General features: G+C 36.1%; 1 protein-coding gene and 1 non-coding gene across 2 annotated transcripts in view; one reads left to right on the plus strand and one right to left on the minus strand.

The window, feature by feature from the left end:
- Positions 1 to 25,934, minus strand: part of NSRP1 (nuclear speckle splicing regulatory protein 1) — a 60,771-nt gene that overhangs the window by 14,019 nt on the left and 20,818 nt on the right. The window contains exon 3 of the mRNA XM_007076085.3: positions 689 to 745. Coding sequence (XP_007076147.1) covers positions 689 to 745 — 57 coding nt within the window. The remainder of the gene's footprint in view (positions 1 to 688; positions 746 to 25,934) is intronic.
- On the plus strand, positions 9,854 to 9,942 carry LOC122233837. The gene has a single exon (XR_006211563.1). It is a non-coding gene; the product is annotated as a small nucleolar RNA SNORD116 (small nucleolar RNA).

Raw genomic sequence — 25,934 nt, forward strand, 5'->3', positions numbered from 1 at the left:
AGAATGCCATATAAATATAAGGCTCTAGGCAAGTCTATCGAAAATTACTAGATATTCCCCATTCTTAGAGAATTTCAGATTATAAACTCATGAAATTACTTCAGGGTGAAAAGACTTCTTTTAAGCAAGTAAGTTCATTAATAAGAATTATTAAACCACATAATCCACTATAAGACTACTGAGTCATCTGAAAGCAGAAATGGGTTTAATCTACAACACAGCAATGAAGAGCTAATTCTTCACTGTGCTTTGCCTTTAAAATTTATCACAAAAACCTGAAATCTATTATGAATCAAGAAACATCCTAAACATTTTCAGAAAACAAGGGTCAAGATAAAAATTTTTTTAAACATTTACTTATTTTTGAGAGAGAGAGAGAGAGAGAGAGAGACAGAGCACGACGAGCAGAGGAGGGGCAGAGAGAGGGAGACACAATCCGAAGCAGGCTCCAGGCTCTGAGCTGTCAGTGCAGAACCCTGACGTGGGGCTCAAACTCACGAACGTGAGATCATGACCTGAGCTGAAGTTGGATGCTTAACCGACTGAGCCACCCAGGTGCCCCTACATAAAATTATTTCTTTATATATATTCAGTCTCAAGACCTAGATAACCAGAACTTATACTTAAAAAAAAAAAACATGAGCTGAAATACTTCACCAAACACATTTAATTCACCCAGTCACCTTACCTGTTTCATTGCTTGCTTCTTAGCAGCTTCCCTCTGAAGGCTTTCACTCACGGAGGTCTATAAAACATAAAAAATACTGTCATTGTTTAAAACTAATTTAAAATTTCGTTTCTAGTATTCTGGTTGGCAGCCAGTTCCTTACCTATAGTTAAAAACAGAAAAAATTATGAAAAAATATTATGAACTAAATTAACATTTTCAAGGTCTTTTACCTAAACCTTAGGAAACAAATGAATTATAAATTATGAGAACAGGCTGTAACATGTAAGAGAAAATAGAGTGGTACAGGAAAAAATGAGGTAACATGGCTTTTTATTCCCAACTTCACCACTGAGGCATTCAATCTCTAACAGATTTCAATTTATTTTGCCTGTACATGTGAGTGTGTGTGTGAGTGTGCATGCATTGGGTAGGGGAACACTGGTCCCTTGCAACACGAAAGTGGTATGATTCCCAGCAACAAAAAGCACATTCTTTTAATATTCACCATTGAATAATAGTATCAAGTTCTTGGCATATGTTAAGGCTTAGGGGCTGCCAGAACTATCTGTGGCTATAATCATTCAATAAATATGTACTGAAAAGCCTACATATCAGACACTGTTCTAGCTTCTGCAGATAGCAAGGAAAACAAGAACAGTCTCTATCTCTGAGAGATAAATGGTTTGAAAGGGAAGAAAAAGTGACTAAAGAGATAATTAGAACATAGATGTGATAAGCTATAAAGTGACTTAAAAAAAAGCCTGTGGGAGCACAGAATCAAGAAAGCCTTCCTAAAAGAGATAGGACATTAAACCTGAACCAAAAAAGAATTTAAGAGAAGGCAAGAGGTATTTAGTAATCACATGGGCAAAAGCAAACATTTACAGCTAAGAAAGGAAATATAATTAAAATACTTAAAAAATGTTTTCTTAAAAGGATAAGGCTTTGTAAATATACTAACCAACTTTGAAATGTACACTTTAAAAGTGTGAGTTTTATGGTATGTGAATTTTATATTAAAATAAGGCTGGGTGGCTCAGTCAGTTAAGCGTCCAACTTCGGCTCAGGTCATGATCTCATGAGTTCGTGAGTTCGAGCCCCACATTGGGCTCTGTGCTGACAGCTCGGAGCCTGGAGCCTGTTTTGGATTCTGTGTCTCCTTCTCTCTATGCCCCTCCCCCACTCGTGCTCTGTCTCTCTCTCTCTCTCAAAAATAAATAAATGTAAAAAAAAAAAAAAAATTAAAAAAAAAATAAGGCTACTGATTGAGTTTCTCTCTTAATGAAAAGTGTAACCCCCAGCCTCAGGACTATACTTCTCTAGCATATTGACATTTGCTGCTTTCAGCTGTGTAGTATCAGTTGGTGCCTCCTTTGTTTACCATGGCAACAAACAGAACAAAATAAATAAACCTAATTCTAGTTCCCTAGAGCCATGGAGATAAATAAAGTTAATACACAAATGCCATACAAGTAATAGAACACACACTTATTAAAAGAATTGTACAGGCAAAGAACTAAGGACATTTTAGGTGACAGTGAATTGACTACAACTAGAGAAAAAGATATCAATAACAAAAACAATAGTAGCTAACATTTACCGAGCCAGGTGCCATGCTAGGTGGATTACTTGTGTATTACATGTATTATTAATTTAATACAAATTTGTTATGTGATACAACACATTTTTACTCATTAGAATACCAATGTTAAATATTAAAATGTTAAATGTACTACTAATAAGCATAACTCATAAATTCTTTCCAATCTATTTTTAATGTCTCAGTCTTTCTAAGTGTAAATTAAATGTTTCTTGATCATTGACTTAGTAATGTCTTTAGGATTGACTAGAAGATTAAGTGTCCAAATGCAATCAACTTCTTTGATTGCTTTTAGTATATTATTTTTTCTTATCTCTCCTCCAGCCGGTCACAACTCATTTGCTGTCGCTTTCAGTGTGGTTGCTTCAACCTAAACTACTTAAGTTAGAAAAATAAAACACAGAGCCAGTACTTTTTAGACTCATGTAATATAGAACAAGGAGACTGGGAAGGGCCTTTCTAATGTAAAGTATATATACTCTGAGACATAACAAGAGGTTTTGTTCCCATGTTTCTAGCTGTTCTGAAGGATGATTTCTGTCTGACTTTTGAAAAACATCAGATGTTCTTACTTAAAGGGTGTTAACAGAATGGAAGGAGTACAGTATTTTACACATTCTATTCACAGACTTATAACCCTGGAATTCCAACAGCATCATCAGTGGAATAAAGAGGCAGCTCTGAACCTAAGCTGAGAAAGTCAGGGAAGAGTACCTCCTTTTGAAGCTCCTTCGATTTTCAGTTTAATTTTTTTTTTAAGTTTATTTATTTTGAGAGAGAGCAAACACACGTGCGCACACGAGGGGAAGGGCAGAGAGAGAGGCGGAGAAAGAATCCCAAGCAGGCTCTGCACTGCTGAACACAAACCACTCACAAACCATGAAATCATGACTTGAGCCACAATCAAGAGTTGGAGGCTTAAGTGACTGAGCCACCCAGGAGCCCGATTCTCAGTTTTCTAACTAAACGAACTCTGACAGTGACTATTAAAGGTAATAACTAAAATGTTAACAACTGAGGGCCTCTGACTGGCTCAGTGAGTAAAGCACATGACTCTTGATCTTGGGGTCATGAGTTTGAGCCCCATGTTGGGGGTACAGTTTATTTAAAAAAAAAAAAGCCAATAATTTGTTTAAACACATACACACAAAAAGTTAAAAATAAAGAGTGCAGTAGAACTTTTAGTTGTTTCTATAATTGTGACCTCACATAAAAATCAGTGAATGTATTGAACAATTTTAAATCAATATATAAAAAATCAATAAATGTAATTAATGATCATTTAAAATTTTCTGTATAACAAACATAAGAAATTCAAGTCTAGATCCATCCTGGAGATAAAAAACCAGCCAAATTAAAAGCAGGATCAATAACATTTTGTATTTTAAAGGTCAAGTTTTTCTAAGTCTTTAGAGATATCCTTGAATTAAAATATGAATGTTAAGACTCAACTTTTAATTCACGGCTCTTTCTCAACTTATGACAAGGTATGTCCTAATAATCCCATCATAAATTGAAAATATTTTAAGTTGAAATGCATTTAATACACATGACCTATCCAACATCATGGCTTAGGCCAGTCTACCTTAAACATGTTCAGAACACTCACATTAGCCTACAGTTGGGCAAAATGATCTAACACAAAGCCTACTTTATAAAAGTGCTGAATATCTCACATAATTTACTGAATACTGTACTGAAAGTCAGTAACAGAATGGTTGTTTGGGTACAGGATAATTTTAAGTGTATGGGTTGTTTACTCTTGTGATCACATGGCTGACTGTGAGCTGTGGTTCGTGGCCAGAGCCCAGCATCATGACAAGAGTACTGCATATCATTAGCCCCGGATAAGCTCAAAATTTGACATACAATTTCTATTGAATGCATATCACTTCTGTATCATTATAAAGCTGAAAAATCCTACATCAAACTATCCTAAGTCAGGGACTGTCTATGGTTTCTATAAAAAGAAAGGAGGGGCGCCTGGGTGGCGCAGTCGGTTAAGCCTCCGACTTCAGCCAGGTCACGATCTCGCAGTCCGTGAGTTCGAGCCCCGCGTCAGGCTCTGGGCCGATGGCTCAGAGCCTGGAGCCTGTTTCCGATTCTGTGTCTCCCTCTCTCTCTGCCCCTCCCCCGTTCATGCTCTGTCTCTCTCTGTCCCAAAAATAAATAAAAAAAAAAAAAACGTTGAAAAAAAAAAAAAAAAAAAAAAAAGAAAGGAGCAGCGCCTGGCTAGCTCAGTTGGTAGAGCACTCAACTCTTGAGCTTGGGATTGTAAGTTCAAGCCCCACTCTGGGCATAGAGCTTATTTAATTAAAAAAAAGAAAAGAAAAGAAAAGAAAAAGGAAGGATAAGTGAGAGAAGATTAAAAAGACAAAAACAAGTCCTCCTGCATAAATCAAGGAAGGCTTCATCTTAATGAACTCAGTAATAGATTTCATGTATATGCCTTATGAATTAAAAAAACTTAGATATATAATAATCACCAAAATATCAGCCTCTAACTTCAGAGTTCCTATATTGTATGGTATAAAAAGGAAGTACAGAATAATGGTTACAAGTGTAGGCTTGGGACTCTGACCGAGTTCAAACTGTTCTTTCCCTTACTAGCTGTGTTATTTCAGGTATGTTACTCATCTATATAATAGTACCTACCTCAAAGGTCCTTTAATCCTCACAAGAATTAAATGAAAATAAAATATAAAAAGTGCTTAGCAAGTTTCTGGCTCAAAGAAGCACTCAATAAGGGGTAGCCATCATTATTACCATTATTATTACTATGCTCCTGTTTAAGAACATGAGACTGAAGAAATGTTTATATTTAAACAAATTAAGTTATGGGAAAACAGTTACAGTTAAACCAATGTGCTCACCAGAAAAGCATGTAAACTCTGTCTCATCTTATATTTATTGCTATGCTTAATAAAACACAGGATTGTTATTTAATTAGAACTCTAAATACATATAGTATGATTCAATTTACATCTACTAAAATAGAAAAATCTATTCTGTAGAATATTTAAAAGGCTGTACATGTGTTTTGTGTTAAGATGCCTTAAGGTTTTATATCCAGTATACCAATCAACAGGAAAATGGAGGATGTATACATTCAAGTCCATTGCTAGCCATGGGATCTATGGCATAGCTAAGGAATGGGTTTTTTTAGAACTGATAGTGGCTTTATTAGGAACTACTTATAAATGAAAATATACCTCTCCAAGCATGAGTAGATCAGAAAGAACCCTTCTTTGAGGGAGTCCTCTACTGTGCTGCTATAGTAATAACTGGATAGTGGGACTTGATCTGGGATATCTGCCTTTAATAATTGCTCTGGTTTAGGGTGGAGTTCTCATTGAAGTATATTTTCTAAAACTTTGTTTTTCATTAATTGTAAATTCACAGGTAGCTGCAAAAAAATGTACAGGAAGGTCGTTTGCCCAGCTTCCTCCAATAGTAACATCTTAAATAACTATAGTACAATATCAATACCAGGAAACAGACATTGGTACAAACCACAGAGCTTATTCATATTTTACCAGTTATACGTGTATATATTCGTGACAGTATGTGTATAGTTCTATGCTATTGTATGAAATGTATAGCTTCATGTGACTACCACCACAACCAAGATATTTAACTGTACCATCACCACAATATTCCTTTTGTGCTACCCCTATACAGCCATACTCACCTCTTTTCCCCACCCCTAATCCCTGGCACCACTAAGCTGTTCCCTATCCCTATATGTTACTTCATGAATGTTAAATAAATGGAATCATTTTGAACCTGGCTTTTTTCACTCAGCATTATTTTAAAGGAATATATATTGCTTAGTATAGATATCACAAAACACTTTAGTTCTTGCCTCAAAATATTCTAGCCTACAACTGGCCTAAGGAAAAATAGCTGTTAAATAAAATGATTAAAGCTGAATGTGACCAAACCACACAATACAATCACTGATTGATTAGTTTCAAAATTAGCAGGCAGGCAATTATTCTAATTGTATGTCTGAACACCAATTAGTTTATAAAATGAGAGTATTCCTTAATAGTGTCTCCTAATAAAACCACAATTACCATTAGTTTTAAATGTAGGAAGATAAAAATTACTGCCTGTAAGGGCTTTTATCTTAAAGAAAAAATAACTCAAGTTATAAATTGGCTCAAATGTAAACACTCCAACTGGTCCTAAAAGTGTAAAAACTGCCACTTGTACCACAATCTTTCAAAATAGGTTTTATACCAAAAATCTCAGAGAAATAACTTTTCAGAAAACCTGAAGTAATAGTTCCTTGCAAATGTTTCACTTAATTCGACAAACATGTTTTGAGAGCCTACTAGGTATATAGCACTGAAAGTGAGAGAGGAGCCATATTTGGTTAACACCTTAGTTTTATATGTCTAATCTAAGAGTTGGTAGGTTCCTATTAACTTTAATTCCAAATAAGAAATTAAGAAATGAACATGAAGACAAATGAGATAAAATGCCAGGTCCATTTTATATATACTAGTAATATATAACAATATATTCTTTCTACACACACACACACACACACACACACACACACACACACAGAGTAAAAATGTGATTATCAAGTACAGGCACCATAAACTGAAGAATTAAGAAAAACACTGCAACTGGATATTCTTAGTCTTTAGTACTTCATTGTTCTGTGTAGATAATAAAAATTATTTAATCAATCTAATGTTTGTCTCAGTAAGCTGCAGACAGATATGATCTAATTAGAAGGGAGATGGGTTTTTGGTTTTTTTTTTAATGTTCATTTTTTAGTGAGAGAGAGAGTGTGTGTGTGATCAGGGAAGGGGCAGAGAGAGAGACACAGAATCTGAAACAGGCTCTAGGCTCCAAGCTGTCAGCACAGAGCCTGATGCGAGGCTCAAACTCACGGACTGTGAGATCATGACCTGAGCTGAAGTTGGATGCTTAACCAACTGAGCCACACAGGCACCCCATACAAAAGGGAGATGGTTTTAAACACCTTCACAATCAGTTCAGATAAATGCAAAAGAAACCGTATGTCTGTGCCTTTCTTAGATCACTACACATGTTTAGATGGTTTGTCTCCTGGGCTGTGAGAACTACCAGAAGAGAAATAGCTTTATACTATAGTTTAATGACACTGAGAAAGAAATAAGATACTGGACCCATTAATTTATATTATTGAATTACCTTTCTTCAGTCACAAAATTTTTAAAAATTAAAAATTCAGAAAAGTGTTCTGAATTTTTCTTTTTTGGGGGGAGAAATCAATCTATTTTTCCATAAGTAATAAATCACAATTAAAAAATCACATATGGACTTCTTTATGAAATAAGAGGTTTACCTATCCACTTATCCAAAATAGTTCTCAGCTAAAGAAAAAACAGTTCAAGAATCAATCCTTCTTTTTAAACACATTTTTTTTTAAATCTTCATTTATTTTTGAGAGAGAGCATGTGAGCAGGGAGGAGCAGAGAGAGAGGGAGACACAGAATGTGAAGCAGGCTCCGAGCTGTCAGCACAGAGTGCGAAGTGGGGCTGGAACTCCCGAACTGCGCGATCGTGACCTGAGCCAAAGTTGGATGCCCAACTGACTGAGCCACCCAGGTGCCCCAAGAATCAATCCTTCAAGTGGCTTATCGCTACAATTGAAAATTGTGCTCTGAAAACTTAGAAATGAAAACTTCCTGTTCTTCATTTTTTAAACTATGTTTTCTTTTTTTAACATTTATTTATTAGTGAGAGACAGAGACAGAGCATGAGTGGGGGAGGGGCAGAGATAGAGGGAGACACAGAATCTCAAGCAGGCTCCAGGCTCTGGGCTGTCAGCACAGAGCCCACTGTGGGGCTCGAACTCACAAATTGCAAGATCATGCCCTGAGCCGAAGTCAGATGCTTAACCAACTGAGCCACCCAGGTGCGCCATTTGTTTTTTAAACTTGAGATCATTTAATAAAGGGCCTACAACTCTGCAATCTCTATTATGAGCTTTATTTGTCCACATTCATATAACTCTTTTGTAAGTACAAAAGCCTATTTAAGAGATGTAAAAAATAGACAAAATTTTTATTACATAAGCTCTGACAGAAAACATGGATATGGCTATCAACAGAAAATTTATAAAAGAGAAAATATGAATGACCATTAGCTATATGAAAAAAGTTCAATCTTATCAATAACTAAGGAGATAAAAATGAAAACATTAACTTTTATCATCAAATTAATAAGAGATTTTAAACATTTTATCATCCAATGTTGGCAAAAGCAAATATATACTCCCACATTGTGAAAATGTGAAATAGTTCCCAATTTGGCAAAATCTATTAAAAGCCTGAAAAAATATCTATTTCTTTTGACCCAGTAATTCCATTTTCAGAAGTTCATTCTATGGATAAAAAGAAAAAAAACAAAAGATGTACAAAAAGATTTAGGTGCTAGGATATTCACTGTATTATATAATGGGGTATCTACTCACACTTGTGAAAACCTTGATGCAACCTAACTTTCAACATCAGAAGATCAGTTAAGTTGTATATCCTTCAACAGCTCTGCAGACACTTAAAGATTTGGTTTCAACAACATTTAATGGTATGCGCAAACTTTAATGCTTTACCCGTATCGGTCCACGTTCACTACTCAAGAAGCTCTGCTCTAATAATCATCCCCTCTCATACTATGGCCACACTGTTTCTTGTGTCTTTTACCTTGATTAAAACCTTCTCATGAAGTCCAACAATCCCCACATCCTCATTCCCTTTGATGAACTTTAAATTCCTTGATTGAAACCAGCTTTTCCCTAATAATCCCCTTTCTTCTGAGGCTGTTCATGGCTCACATTCTTCAAATTAGGAAAACACTGTGTCATACACTACGGGTAAAACCCCTACTCCTTTGAACTTCATGCCATATGACTGTTACCTTTATCCTTTTCTTCTCTCGATTTGTGAACTTTTATTACTTACTATCTCTGACATCTTGATTTCAGTTTTCCTCTCTACTCTACATCATGCCATCCTCCATACAACACCCTGACCTGACCTTGTTTTCCTCAGCTCCAGTAATGATGGTTTCGTTTCCTCTCTACTTAGTCACCCTATCATGGTCACTCTTGTCATTATCTGCGACTGCTGAAGCTCTGATTTGAAACTGTAAATCTGGAAAACCAACCCAACAACAACCACTATTCTTCGACCAAATTTCACTGAATATAAGATGTACATTATTTCACATTGTTACATCTCTGAAATTGGGATACACCTTGTAATCAGTGGCATCATCTAATTGCTACTGACCAAAAGGTATTCTTAATATACTTGGTATTGCCTACATATGTGTGAATATTAAAAGTGTCAGCATCAAAACCTTCAGAATGAGTACCATCAAGTGTTGGTGATGTAGCATTTCTTAAAATTATGCAATTAGGTAGAGATAATTTACTTTGGACTCCCACTTGGGATTATTATTTAACAGGCCTTCTTCACCATCTCCAAACACCCTCTTTATGACCACTAAGTCAGAAAGAGTGATAAATCTGGAAAAATAGTCATCAAGGAGTCTGAGTGAAAAAGTAAGTTCAAAAAAGACTGATGATGACTCACTCACATTCATTCCATGGAAAATCTGAACAAAATGACAATTCACTACCATTAAGAAAAAAACAAAAAACCCTAGATCTGAAGAAGTTTTAGAGATTCCTTAACCAATTATTTTAATTCACATTTTGCTTTTTATATAAGAGTAAGCGAAGATAAAGATTTACATCTGATTAAGACTAAAAGAACTCTTTCAATATTATATTGCATACTAAATATATAGTTAGAACTCTAACTCATAAGGAAGACTATCATAGTTTAATTGGTAGTGTTTTCTTAATGATACATAAAAGTGCAACTTACAATGTTTCAGATTTCAATAAAATAGATAGCTCTCTTGCTCATTTATTTCCACTGTATCTTTTCTTTGATCTTATGGATGCCCTTAATTCCTTGATTTTTCTATTTTCTTTTTTTTTTTAAGTTTATTTATTTATTTTGAGAGAGTGAGAGAGCCATGGAAGGGTCAGAGAGAGGGAGAGAGAATCCCAAGCAAAATCCACACTGTCAGCACAGAGCCTGATGCAGGGCTCAAACTCATGAACGATGAGATTATGACCTAAGCCGAAACCAAGAGTCAGATACTTAACCAACTGAGCCACCCAGATGCCCCTTCTTTGTTTTTGAAGTTTACTCTTGCCAATAATCTTAATTCCCTTGCAACACTGCCCATCTTCTGCACCTACTTGATAATCACAAATCTTGAATGCATGCAACCATCTGCTGTCTACAGTAAGGCAACCAAGCATTCCTAGAAAATATAATTTCTTAGCTTCCAATTGTAACTGAGCCCTCATGCTATTTACCACTTCTCCTTTTTCACTTATCAAGTCTCTCTTCTTTCTCTACCAACTATATTCAGGTCTCTTCTCTTTTTAAACCTCCTATACTCTGTCAACTTTCCCTATACATGACAACACTACCTTTAAAAATTAAGAAAAATCATTATGTGCAAAAAATAACCCATCTGTGAATTTATTACCCAGCCTAAGAAATGGAACATTATCAGTGAAGTCATTATATATCCTTTCCTAATCTCATTTCCCACCCTTTCCACCCTAAATTTTTATATCATCTCCTTGCTTTTTGTTAGTTTTGCTAGATATGTATTTAAGGAGATCAGGACAAGGCCACCCCAAAATATGCTGCTTTGGCATATTGATTATTTTGAGTTGAAGACACTTGAAAAACAGCCAATGCAAGGACACTATGACCTTCCTTTTTCTTCCTAAAAGCAGGAGATAAAATTCCCATGTGAAAGGTGCCTTCTCTGTACTAGGAAGAAGAAGCACACTTATCACCCAAGATGGGGAGTCAAGGTCAAGAGACATCTACATAAACATATCTTGTTAAAGTAACTATCTTCCTTTAGTCTACCCACTTATTTTGGTTACTTTCCTACAACTTCTACTTTGTTCAACCTAGTATATAAGCACTTAGGCCTAATCACTTCTTTGGGTCTTCATTTTTCTTGTGAACTTTGCTTTTCTCCTGTTAATCTGTCTTGTGTCCAGAGACTCTATGATAGTAGAGTAATAGTTTACCTCCCTTTCAGCATATCTCTAAATGATGCTGATTTTGCATGATCGAACTTTTATACATTCTCCTGCTGATGAACATTTGGGTTATTTCCCACCCCCTTCAAAGAAAGCAGCTATGAACATTGTTGTCCATGTGTCCTGATACACATGTGTAACCATTTAGGAGAACTGCTACCATGTAGAGCATGTTGTAGGGCATGGATCTTCAATTTCACTAAATGCTGACAAATTGTTCTCCAAAGTGGTCTAACCAATTCAAGCTTCCACTTACAGTGTGTAAATTCCCATTACTTTATTTTTGTGAACATTTTATACTGTCCATATTTTTATATATTTCTAAATGGTCTAAAGGAATATGTATTTTTTATGTAACCAGGAGTGACTATAATTATTATGAAACCAGAAGTTATTCTAATTTATTAAGTAACAAAAGCAACTTTAAGATCCTACTCAGAACTTAAAGTTAATTATGCTTAGTATCCACCAGTTGTGGAATATAAAGTGCCATCTGCCTTTGTGTGGTCAGTTTCTAATTCTACACCTTCAGTAAGTACTTAATGTTGCTAGGTCACTCTATGCCAAAGAGAGAATTGAGAGTACACTCTAGGCTTCAGAGAACTTCTTGTCTAGTTAAGGAGACAACTAAACAATACTTTTATGTAACTAAAGAACAATTAACACCAACCTAACAGCATTTATTCATTCACTGAAGTACTTTCTGAACACATACCACGTGCAAGGCACTATTCAAGGTACTGATGAAAAAACAATAAAATAAAGCCCCTGTCCTCAATGAACTTATAAGGAACAATAACAGACTAGTAAAATTTATGTCAGACATATTGCACTCTATGCAGAAAAACAATCAAAGAAAGGTACAGACACTAAGGAGAGGACTGAATTTAAAATAGGACACTCAAGGAAGGTTTCAATGAGAAGGTGCCATTTGAATCAAGACCTGTAAAGTTAAGAAAACAAGTCATAATGAGATCTAGAGAACAGCTTTTCAGGCATTGAGAATAAGCAAAAGCATGGCTAACATGTCCAAAGAAGTGGGCATGGATGGCATACAGTGAATGGAAAAAATACTACCAGTATTAAGAATTCAGAGGAGGGGAAATCATGGTCTGAGAGAGTCAAAGAAGAATCTATGGAGGAGGAAAGCCTAAGACAAATTTAGAAAGATGGGTAACATAGAAAAAAAAGGTTGTATTATATAAAGGAAACCCTATAAAGATATATCATGACATAAACATAGCAAGAAAGAATGAAGAGATCAACATGATTATAGCAAATGACTTCTGCATGGGTGCTAAGGGCTAAAATTGGACTCAGACTATATCATAAAAACAAGAACCGTAAGAGCGATGCAAAGACAAAAAAGAATTTTTCAATTTTTTTAACTTAATGAAAAGTCATTTAGAAAAATTATCTGGAATCAATGTAATATGGATAATACGAAGTTAGACTAGGGGCAGAGAAGTTATAAGACTATGGCACATGGGAACAGATAAATGGGATAAGCTAGGTCCAAAATATAAACAACTTGGAAACAGATGGACAGAATGAATGCAGAAAACAGGGTCAAGCTTGTATTAAAGTTTCTAAGCTAGGAAACTGCAGAAACAGTAATCAGAGATAAAGTGACACATATGTTGTCATATGTCTGAATGATCATTTCATCCAGAGCAGTGTGTTTAGAATGGTTACAAAATGAAAAGTTAAACTCCTTATCCAAAAAAGATATGAATGTACAATTTTTTTTTAAACTTACATAATAGTTCTCCATTGAGAACTCAATTATACCTCCTATACAGGACATGATCCTCAATTTTACCTCCTTAAAATGCTTTATCACATCATAAATGGAGAACTTATTTATTCTACGTTATTCTCTAGTATCTATACATTTAGATTTTTTTTTTTAAATTTTTTTTTTCAACGTTTTTTATTTTATTTTTGGGACAGAGAGAGACAGAGCATGAACTGGGGAGGGGCAGAGAGAGAGGGAGACACAGAATCGGAAACAGGCTCCAGGCTCCGAGCCATCAGCCCAGAGCCTGATGCGGGGCTCGAACTCACGGACCGCGAGATCGTGACCTGGCTGAAGTCGGACGCTTAACCGACTGCGCCACCCGGGCGCCCCTATACATTTAGATTTTAAAGAATAGGCAAAGAACCTAGAAATGTATTCATTTGAAACAATTCCTTAGGAAGGCAAGTTTTAAATCAGTGGAAATATGATACACATTATTTAATAAAATTATGTGGAGACAACTGTCCAGCCTTCTGAAGGAAAAATTAAAACTGTTTTCTTACCTCACCTCATTCTTTATAACAAACACCAAAATACATTCCAGGCCTTATTAAACATTTAAAGGTAAATACAAGTTGCAGAACATTAAGAGAAGAAAATGTTTTATTAAAAGGTAAAATGGTAAAATGACAGTGTGTCTATACAAATGACTTAGAGCAACTAAGACTCTCATATATCAATAGTTGAAATAAAAAATGGTGCACTAACTTTGGAGAAGAATTTAGCAGTTTCTTAAAGAGTTACACATACACCTAACATGCAACCCAGCTACTCCATGCCTAGGTATTCATCCAAGAGAAATAAAAGTATATATCCATACAAAGACTCATACACAAATGTTCACAGCCATTTTACTTTTAACAGCCAAAAATGGGAAACAATCCAAATGATCAACAGGTGAACAGATAAGCTGTCATGTATTTATAGAATAGAATATTACTCAGCAAGAAAAAAGAGTGGACTACTAAAACACACAGTGTGAATTAACCTCAAAGTAATTATGCTGAAAGAAGCCATCCACACCCCTCAACCACAGTACATAGTGCATGATTCCATTTAAATAAATTCCTCAAAATGAAAATTATAGTTACAGAAATCAGATCAGTAGTTGCCAGGGGCTGGAGAGGGGATGGGAAGGGGCAAGAAGGAGGAACTACAAAGGGACATGAGAAAATTCTGGGGTGTGATGGGTATGTTCATTACCTTCACTGCAGTGATAGTTTCATGATACTTACTTATACTTAGCAAACTGTACACTGTAAATAGGTGCATGTATATATCAATTTTACCTCAATAAAGCTTTTTAAAATGTTGATTTGTCTTAGAGAGAGAAAAAGAGAGAGTGCAAGCAGGGGAGGGGCAGAGAGAGAGGGAGACACAGAATCTGAAACAGGCTCCAAGCTTTGAGCTGTCAACAGAGCCTGACGCAGGGCTTGAACTCACTCACAAACTGCAATATCATGACCCAAGCCAAAGTTGGAAATTTAACCAACTGAGCCACCCAGGCACCCCTCAAAAAAGCTGTTTTTAAAAAGTAAAATAACATCAGGCCATACACAAAAAAACTATAGACTATTTTTACCCGTGGTGCGTAGTTTTATGTTTATTTATCTTTCATGGTGGGTAATTTTAAATAAAAAATTAAATAATAGTAACAATTTTAATAAAATGAGCTGTGGTATTACAATTCAAAAATTTGGAAGAAGAGAGGATTTGAACCAGTGACAGGACTGAACAGTGTTTTAGAAAAGAACACCTCAATGAATTACCTTAGGAAGAACAGAAGAACATATTTAAAAATAAAGCCAAGAGCCAAAATATGTCAGACCAAGTACATACGAGGACAGGTACAGAGCAAATTCAAAGGCAGGAATCTAGTAGCAGAAGCAAATTATAATGCAACAGATGAACAGACTGACAGAGACAAGCTAAGGAACACGGTCCAAGTATACGAAGCAAATCATTCCTGGAATGCTTAAAAACACTAAGATATGAGACTGATTTTAAGAACAGAAAGCAGGGTGGCCCAAATCAGGTGGAGCTAGAGAGTGTGTAGCTAAAAATGGGTCATGGTCGAGTAGAGTGCAGAATGAACAAAAGCAGTGTAGCTGTGCACAAAAAATAGGAGCCCGCAAAAAAAAATTCTCTCAAAGTAAGGATGGCTGCTCCATCTGGCTTTCACTCCTGGTTGCTCAAAGAGAAATGGCCCTAATCCCAACAAAACACCCTTAGTAGCTTCTGAAATTTTAACTTCTCTCAGAAGTGAAGATATTTTAGTTTTAACTTGAATTATATATAAATTCACTTTCATAAAGTATTAAAAAAAAAAAGCTCCTTGAAAGCAGAGATCTTATCTTATTCAAACTTTTATCAGTAACACCCAGTATTATGTCTTCTACACATCACATGCTTAAATGATACTTAAAAGTTTTGAACAAGAAAACCATCAAAAAAAAAAAATGTGCACTGAAATCTAGATTATCCACCTACTTTTTTCAATTAAAAAAATTTTTAATATATATTTTAAGTTTATTTTGAGAGAGAATGCCACAAGGGAGGAAGAGTCAGAGAGAGAGAGAATCCCAAGCAGGATCTGCACTGTCAGTGCAGAACCCACGAACCGTGAGCTCATGACTTGAACCAAAGTTGGACGCTTAGCCAACTGAGCCACCCAGGTGCCCCTACATTATCCACTTTCTGAATTATCACTTAATATTCCTAAACCAGTTTCCTTTCATTGCTCAGGACATCTCTTTTTTCCTTTCCCACTGTCAAGAAAATATGTGATCCCTAAATGGAAAACAACCAGTAAAAGCTTAAATAATTGGAAATGATAATTAGAAAAATTTGTGGCAAAAAAAAAACCAAAAACTCATGTAATCAAAAGTCAAACATACATAATTTTTTAAATTAGTCATACTCAGCTTACAGTTCTTGGTAAGATACTAAGCCAAGCTCCCTCCTTTGAAGTTGTTCTACAAGTGAGAGACTGAATATAAGAAAAAACCAAAAAAATAACAAAACAAACAAACAAAAAACTGAAAAATCCCTGGGAAACAAATGCTGGCTTATCGGGACAAAGGGAGGGAAAAGTAGCAACCCAGAGCTGAACAACTTTGGGGGATGGGGCTGGATGATGGGACAGCTTTTCAGAAATGTCTCTCTCCAGTCTCCTCAGGTAAAAAAAAGCAATTGCTCTGAGGTAATGTCAGGGTAGTACTCCAGTTTGCCTGGGGCAGCAGACCTGATCTCTGTTTGCTGAACAAACTTCCTTGGGAGCTTGGTCTTGATAAAGAGCAACTCTCTGATGGAGTTACTACCCTGAGGGATATAGTTACTAGGTAGATGATACAAATGGCAAGTCCAGACGAACACTGTAGGGCTCTCTGTCCTGAGGTTCTTCTTCCTTCCTCCTGACAACCTTACCACTCCTCTCAAACAATACCAGTTAACTTAATGTAGCTGAAAATCTCAATGGAAAATGTGTTCATGGAGAAGAAAAGAAAACAAAAAAATTCAAGCATTAAAGAAGTATAAGGACAATTAAAACCTTTTTAAAGATTAAAAACAAAATATAGGGGCACCTAGATGGCTCAGTCCATTAAGCAACTGACTTCAGCTCAGGTCATGATTTCTCAGCTTGTGGGTTAAAGCACGGCATCAGGCTCGCTGCTATCCCCCACTCATGCTCTCTCTTGCTCAAAATAAACATTAAAAAAGTACAAAAAATTGTACATACATTAAAAAAAAGTTAATGACCCAGACAGAATTTATTTTTTTAAATGTTTATTTATTTTTGAGGGGGGGGGGAGAGAGAGAGAGAGAGAATGAATATGCAAGCAGGGGAGGGGCAGAGAGAGGGAGACACAGAATCCATAGCAGGCTCCAGGCTGAGCTGTCAGCACATAGCCTGACACAGGGCTCAACCTCAAAAACTGTGATATCATGACCTGAGGTGAAGTCAGATGCTTAACTGATGAGCCACCCAGGCACCCCAGAATATATATACTTTTTTAATTTTAGAGAGCGCAGGGGATGAGAGGATCCCAAGCGGGCCCCATGCCCAGCGTGGAGCCTGACACAGGGCTTGATCCCATGACTATGGGATCATGACCTGAGCTAAAATCAAGAGTTGGACGCTTAACTGACTGAGTCACCCAGGTGGCCCCAGAATATAAATTTTAAATGACCCTAATACATAGCCTCAGAAATGAGAGGATATGGGTAACATGAAGTATAAATAGTTTTTTAAAAAAGAAACAAGGGATGCCTGGGTGGCTCAGCCGGTTAACCATCTGACTTCAGTTCAGGTCATGATCTCTCTCACAAAATAAACATTTAAAAAGGAAGATTCTCTCCCTCTACCCCTCCCCCTCTTGCTCTTGCTCAAAAAATAAAAATAGATTTTTAAAAAGATGTATAAATTAAACAGGAATACATGAATGACCAAGAATTTTCTAGAATTAAAAAATGTTAAACTGACATTTATGTATAAGTAAAACATACAGACATACATAAATAACACTTTGATACATACAATGAAATATTAACAGAATCAAAGACAAAAAGAAAATTGTAAAAGCGCTTCTAACAAGGTAGAGTTCACTTATAGAGGAATAAGATCAAAATGACATCAGATATCTCATCAGCAACACAAAGTTGCTGTGTGGAATAATTTTTAAATGTTGATAGACTTTTGAACCAAAAAGTTTATATACAGATAAACTATCATCAAAAGTAAAGACCTCAGGCACACGAAGTCTTAGAAGATTTCCTGTATTAAAGGCCCTCTTTGAAAATACTCATTAAAGGAACTATTTCCAACAAGAATGATGTTGTGACATACATGAAAGTCAACAAATAATTTGGTAAAACTTATTATTTTTTTAAAAAAGGAACAGAACAGGGGCACCTGCCCCTCCCCCATGCTTTCTCTCTCAAAAATAAACATTTAAAGAAAAAAAAAAAAGTGAAATGTGTAACTTTCCAAACTATGAAAAGAAAATTCAATCTATTCAATGGGAAAAGGGGGAGGGGCAGAGACAGGGAGACACAGAATCTGAAACAAGTTCCAGGCTGTGAGCTGTCAGCACAGAGATGTGGGGCTCAAACTCATGAACTGAGCCAAAGTTGGCCCCTAACTGACTGAGCCACCCACGCGCCCAGCAGCATTATTCTTAATAACCAAAAAGTGGAAACAACACAAATGCCCATCAACTGATGAATGGATAAACAAAATACAATAATATATATCCAACAACAAAATATTATTTGGCCACAGGAAGGAATGAAGTATTGACATGTGCTACAACACAGATAAACTCTGAAAGCATTATGTTATGTGAAAGAAGCCATGTTTTGTGACTATAAAAGGCCACATATTATATGACTCCACTTACTTGAAATGTTCAGAATAGGTAAACCCATTGAGTAGGAGACAGAAAGGCAATCAGTGATTTCCAGGATCTGGGGAAAGGGGCAATGGGGAGTGACTGCTAACAGACAAGTTTCTTTGGGGGTGACAAAAATATTCTAAAATTAGGTAATAATAGTGACTGCACCCTGTGAATATATTAACAACCAGTGAACTTTATGGCATGTGAGTTTTATCGCAATAATGTTAGAAATACACATATATACACAAAGCAACAACTCTCACAAGTATAGGGACATCAACAATTTTAGATGGCAATTTTAACTTACTCTTCTCTGAAACTAATAGATCAATAGGAAAAGATTAATTACAGAAAATACAAGTAAGCTCAAACTAACAAATATATATAAAACCTACATACTGTGGAAAGTACACATGGTTTTCAAAGACACAAGAAGCATTTGCAAAAACCAACTATGTGCTGACCACAAAGTCAACAACTTCCCCTCCAAACAAACATTATATAATGTATGTTCTTTGGTCCTAACAAAAAAACTAAAAATCTGTATTAAAAACAAAACAAAACCCAGCAACAAACATTAAAAAACAAAACAAAACAAAACCTCCACCCATATGTCTAAAAACTCAAAAGCCATAGCTCTAAATCCTCAGGTTAACAAAGAAATTATAAAGGAAATTACAAAATAATTTTTTAAAAAGTACAAAAACACTAAATGACAGAATCTGTGAGACAGAATACTCAAAAAAATCAAATACATTTATATGCTTATATAAGAAAGATTAAAGTTCAAGTTGAAAAAGATCACAGAAGAACTCAAGTTGAAAAAGATCATAGAAGAACTAAAAAAAACAAAACAAACAAAAAAAAAACAGGAATCAAATAGAGTATAAATCAACAAAATGCAAAAGATGAATAAAATCAGGGGCGCCTGGGTGGCTCAGTCAGTTAACCGTCTGACTTCAGCTCAGGTCATGATCTCATGATTTGTGAGTTTGAGCTGTGTAAGGCTCTGTAATGACAGCTCAGAGCCTGGAGCCTACTTCAGATTCTGTGTCTCCCCCTCTCTCTGCCCCTCCCACGCTCATGCTCTGTCTCTCAATAATTAAACATTAAAAAAATTTTTTTAATTAAAAAAAATGAATAAAATCAAATGCCGGTTCTTTGAAAAGATTAATATGACAAACTTCTGGCAAGATTAATCAAGAAAAGTGAAAAGGGATGCAAGTGTGATAAATGAAAGATTTAAAAGTACTATTATGATATTACTATGTTTACACTGTCATATGAGATTATAATATTTATGTTAATAAATCTGAAAATCTAAGCAGAATGGATATACTTTCTTAAATGGTTAAAGAACCTGAATAGACCAATAACCACAAAGACATCCTCTCCCAAAGAGCTGTAATCCCTGACAGTTATACAAGCTGAATTCCCCCCAATTTTCAAGGAGCAAATAATCCCTATTTTCTACAATTTGTTACAGATAATAGAATACAAAGAGGGAAATATCTAACGTGTTTTATATGGCTAACATCATTCTGATTTCTAAACTAGATGGTAACAAGGAAAGAATAGATAGCTATTTTGTTTTCTTAGATTCTGTATTTGTCTATTTGGCATCCATCCACCACAAGGCCAATTACATTAACTATATTTTCTTATTTTCTGTATTCTTGATGCTCTGGCATTTGCAACCTGGCAGAGAAACTGTCTCTCCCAGGGTTGGCCATTTGTTGAGAGAGAGTGAAGGGTTCACCCAGGAATATATCTTTCACATGTAAATTAACCAACCTAGAACCCATACTCTGAATCATCTCCTTTATTTGGGTCTTATACTCCAGGAGGTACTATTTCTCAGTCCTAAGCACTAAGAGTCAGGTATCAGCAACCGGAGGTTCCTACCAGTCAATATTCTATGTTGTCATCAGTCAAAAAGAGTTGTGAAAAACTTTGTGAGATCTAGTTAAAACATATTTACTATAATTAATGACCGCTTCCAATTATTAACTTAATTTACCAATAAAAGGAAAACTACATTTTATTCCGTTTAGAAACACAAACTTATTGGTGTGCCTGGTTGGTTAAGCATCTGACTTCGGGTCAGGTCATAATCTCACAGTTCGTTAGAGCCCTGCATCGGGCTCTGTGTTGACAGCTGTTGCCTGGAGACAGCCTACTTTGGATTTTGCATCTCTCTCTCTCTCTGGCCCTCCCCCACTTGCACTCTGTCTCTCTCTCTCAAAAATAAAAACATTTTTAAAAACGAAAGAAAGAAAGAAAGAAAAGAGAAACTCAAGCTTATTTTCCAAAAGAACACCATTAACTATGTTGGAAATAACTAGCACACGTATAATCAACAAAGGTCTTGTAGTCCTCCCCACAGGGCAAATTTTAATGAAATACATTTGGCAATGTATTTTTTTTTTTTTTTTTCAAAAGACAAGCAACAGTTTGGCACCTAATATATAATCACAATGACCAAGTCAGGTGTGCAGCATCCCCAGTACAGACTTTATTAGAGTTCAGTTATACATACACAGTCTCTTGACACTGAAGATGTAGTTCTTACAGATAATGCCCAAAGGCAGGAAATGAATCTCCTCCCAAATGCTGCTTCTTATCTTTAAAGTAACCTCAAATTATTACTAAACTAATAAAGTAATTTTGTTCCAGAAAATGATCTGATCTATTTTATTTTCAGCTTTTGATAAATCCAAGAATGAGATGAGGGATTATTACTTTTTGTCTCACTATACACACTGAAACACAACAAGAAAATAAAGGAAAAAAAATTGTTAATAATTTTTTATAGTAAAGTTGGAATAGGCAGTATCAAAGGCTGTCAATAGATGAGGAAGATGTGTACAGTTTTGGAAAAATAAAAAGTTAATTTTGTTATTTAAAAGCAAATTTGGAAGTAAAGCTTTTACTGTCTTCTAATTAGAAACTGTCAGTTGTCGGTTTAAAAAAATGAGTGAAAAGAGTGCAGTAAGACTGTACACAATAAAAAAAAATAATTCAAAAATATAATTATGGTTATTATTGCCTTCTTTATGGAATTTTTCCAACATAATGGCCCTTAGCTAATGGCTACAACCCAACATGAAGATCAAGATTCTATTAAAAAGCCAAAAAAAAAAAAAAAAAAAAAAAAAAGCCAGGCTACCAAAATTATGACTGTCAAACACAAAGTAGGATGGAGACAGAACAAGAAAATTTCAGATGACTAATGATTAATGATGATATAGTTACTGCACACAGACAACGCATTAGATTTATTGTAGCAATGTGGGCACTATATATTGCACTTCTACTCTCTGCCATGCAATGTACTAGGCATTTAATATTATAGTGATAAAGGTACAATTACACATCTACTCTATACCATATACTGTACTAGGCATTTAAGATATACTCTAAGCCTTAAAATAAACTTTTAGTAGGCAGTATTATAAAACAGGTTTGTTTGTTTTTAATGTGGAACTGAATCTCAGAGAGATTAAACAATTTGCCCAAGATCTTAAAGCTAGGAAAACAATGCAAAGCTTCTGGCGTAACATGGCAAATTAATACATGTTGCAGCCTCCTTTTCCTCCTAATCCAAACCTTCGAAATGACAGAAAAGAAATCCATAATCATGCTAGAAAACAAGAAGGGATACCTTCAATGGACTGGAAACTTGAAGAATATAAAAGGCAAGAAAGCAAACTGCTCAAAGAGACTGAATGCTAGAAAAGGTGGGAGTGGTTCCCAGGGTGCTACAAATTCTGAGATAAGGGATGCAAAGAGCAGGAAAAGACAGAAGACAGATTAACTCATTTTCTGGAAAAGGCAAATAACAGAGATTTCATTTCTGCCCTTAGTTGGAAAGTGAGAACACAGGAACTTGAGTTAGCCTGGTAAAATCTTAGAACACCAAGGATAAAGAGAAAAATCCTTAAAAACAACTGGTGAAGGAAGTTGGGAGTACAAATTACTTACAAAGAATTAGATTGATACCACACACCTCCATTTGGAAAGAGTGGATATAAAAGTAAAACAAAGTATATTTTAAAAGTTCTGAAGGAAAGGGGGCACTGGGATGGCTCAGTCGGTTGAGCAGCCAGCTTGGTTTTGGCTTAGGTCATAACCTAACAGTTTGTGAATTTGAGCCCCATATTGGCTCCATGCTGATAGATAGTGTGGAGCCTGCTTGGGATTTTCTCTCTCTCCTTCTCTCTGCCCCTCCCCTTCTCTCTAAATAAATAAATAAATAAATAAATAAATGATTTTTAAAAAATAAAAAAGTAAAAGTTCTGAAGGAAAATAATTTTGAACTTGGAATTCTATACAAAACCAAACTCTTTCAAATATGCCTACCTGGCTCAATCCATAAAACGTGTGACTCTCAATTCTCAGGGCTATAAATTTGAGCCCTATGTTGAGTGTAGAGATTACTTAAAAATAAAATCTTAAAAAAAAAGTTACAAGAAAATAACAAAGTAATAAAATATCATAAAATAGAAGACTAAAAAACTAAAAAATAGCAGATAATCAATAATCAAAAAAGCTGATTCTTGAAAAAGGTAGTAAATAATATAGGCAAACTTTTATGAAGTCTAAGAAAAAGGAGATAAAGCAAACATCAGGAATAAAAAGCAGACAATTACAAATCCAGAAGAGATTTCAGAAGACATTTTAGCTACTACTGAAATTCTCTACAAATAGGATTTGAATCCTAAAAAAAAAAAAAAAAAAGATTACTTAAGAAAATTTAAATGGCCAACATTAGCTGAAAAAGTAGAAATGTGAACAGATTTAAAAAAAGAAGAAATCAAAATAGTGAAGGACAAAATGCAAATAAATTACTTTGCATTTTAACATATTTTAAAGGAAAATACTTTCCTTTTTTACTATTCTAGGGCAGAGGTTGTTAAATATTTTGGTTTCAGGACCTTTTTTTTTTTTTCTTAAGTTTATTTACTTATTTTGAGAGAGACAGAGACAGCACAAGTGGGGGAGGGGCAGAGAAAAAGGGAGAGAGAAACCCAAGCAGGCTCCATGCTGTCAGCGCAGAGCCCGATGTGGGGCTCGAACTCATGAAACGTGAGATCATGACCTGAACTGAAACCGAGTCAGACGCTCAACTGACTGAGCCACCCAGGCACTCCTCAGGACCTTTTTTAATACTTCTTAAAATTACTGAGGACCCAGGGGCACGTGGGTGGCTCAGTTGGTTAAGTGTCTGACTTTGGCTCAGGTCATGATCTCACAGTTTGTGGGTTCCAGCCCTGTGTCAGGCTCTGAACTCTACACTGACAATGTGGAGTCTGCTTGGTATTCTCTCTCTTTCTCCCTCTCTCTCTGCCCCTCCCTGACTTGTGCTTTCTCTCTCAAAATAAACTTAAAAAATAAAATAAAATTACTGAGGACCCAAAGAACTTTTGCTTTCATGTGTTATCCTATCAATACTGACCGCGTTATCTCTGTAACAGAATTGCTAGATTCTCAAATTTGCTGTATTCAATTTGTTGCAATTCACATGTAATGCAGCCTCTGGAAAACCCCACTGTACACTTCTGAGAAAAACGGTAAAAAAGCCAATGTCAAGAGAAGAGCCAAGATGGTGGAACAGCATGGAAGTTTTTTGTGTGTCTGGTGTCCATGAAATACAGCCAGACCAACACTAAACCACCCTACACACCTAGAAAACTGACTGGAGGATTAACACAACAATCATACAACCTGAACCACAGAATTCAGCAGGTCCGTGGTGCAGAGAAGTGAACTTGGGGAGTGAGAAGGTGCAGGAAGGGAGGTGCTTTTGCCAGCAGAGAGAGGACGGAGACGGGGGGTAGGGGAGAATACAGGGAAAAGCACCCCTCCCCAAAAGCAGCTAGAGAGAAAGTGGAAAATTGGAAACAGCTGCAGGGACTAAACTAAAAAGGGAGAAAGGATAAAGGAGACGGTTTAAATTCCATTAAGACTGTTAACAAGGGGAGTGCAGTCTGCAACTCCGCAGCTCGATACCTGGCAGTGCTCTGGTGGGAAGGGCGAATCCCCAGGAACAGAGTGGGGTCCGGGAGGATCTTGGGCCACACGGGGAAAAGCGGTTCTACTGCTGGAAGGACATTTGGTAGAGACTGTTGAAGCCACCTGGTCCCAGCAGACCCCAGAAAACAGCCACATTCACTGGTGCTGGAACAAGGTCGTTAAGGGTGAAGCCTGGTGCCAGATGTGTGTTGTGATTTTCTATAATCCCTGAAAAGCTGCTGCCACGCTATCTCACCAACTTTTTCTGGGGCGGGCTGGCACCTGGCCAGAGTCTCAGGGCACCGGCAGCAGCAGGGTCCAGCAAGCGTTCCTGTGTGCGCCGACATTCAGCCATTGCCAATTCAGCCATTGCTCAGTGAGACCCTCCCACAGAGGGGCAGAACAGGTCAAAGCTGCAGTCCTTCAGAAGTAAGGGGTTGGGGAAAACAGCTGCATCTGAGACAAAACTCGGGAGAGAGGTACTGCCTGGGGCCTGGTCACGGACAGCGAAAAAGCAGGGAGTGGACGAAGGCTGAAGACAGAGGAGGGGTGCGCGACTGCTGATCCAGGAGAACAGACTGGGTAGCTGGGTGGCGCCATTTTCACTGCTCCCGCGCATGCGCATACACACCTACCAGGAGCCCAACCCTTCACCCCACTAGGCTAGCAGTGCCATCTAGTGGACAGCAGAGCCATTATGCTGAGCCCCACCCAACTGGGCCAACTTCGCTCTTCAAGAACACAAGTCTCACTGCCAGCTTAGTTTATGGACTCTAAAGCACTACATAGACTGACTTCTAAGGGAAAACGAAGTAATTTCAGTCCTACTTCAATCTGGTAGTAGGTTCATCTATTCAATTTTCTTTTTTTTTCTCTTTTACACTTCTTTTTCTTGAATACAAAAAGAAAAAATTCATTTTTATTTTCAATTTTTATTAAAAATATTTTTATTTAATTTTAATTTTTTACTTTTGTGTAAATTTTTTCAAGTTTTATTTTACTTTCATCATTTTATTTTAGTCTCCTTCAGTGTATTCACCTTTTCAAATTTTCAGACAATCTTTTTCCTTTTTTTTCGTTTTTCTTTTTCTTGAATGCAGAAAGAGAAAAACTTCATTTTCATTTTTAATTTCTATTAAAAATACTCTTTGATTTTTTTACTATATTTTTTGCTTTGATGTGAATTTTTTCAAATTCTATTTTACTTCCATCATTTTATTTTAGTCTACTACAGTGTATTCATTTTTTCAAATTCTCAAACGATTTCTTTTTTTCTTTTCCCCCTCCTTTTTTTTTCTCTA

This window comes from Panthera tigris, chromosome E1, assembly GCF_018350195.1.
Source record: "Panthera tigris isolate Pti1 chromosome E1, P.tigris_Pti1_mat1.1, whole genome shotgun sequence".
NCBI lineage: Eukaryota > Metazoa > Chordata > Mammalia > Carnivora > Felidae > Panthera > Panthera tigris.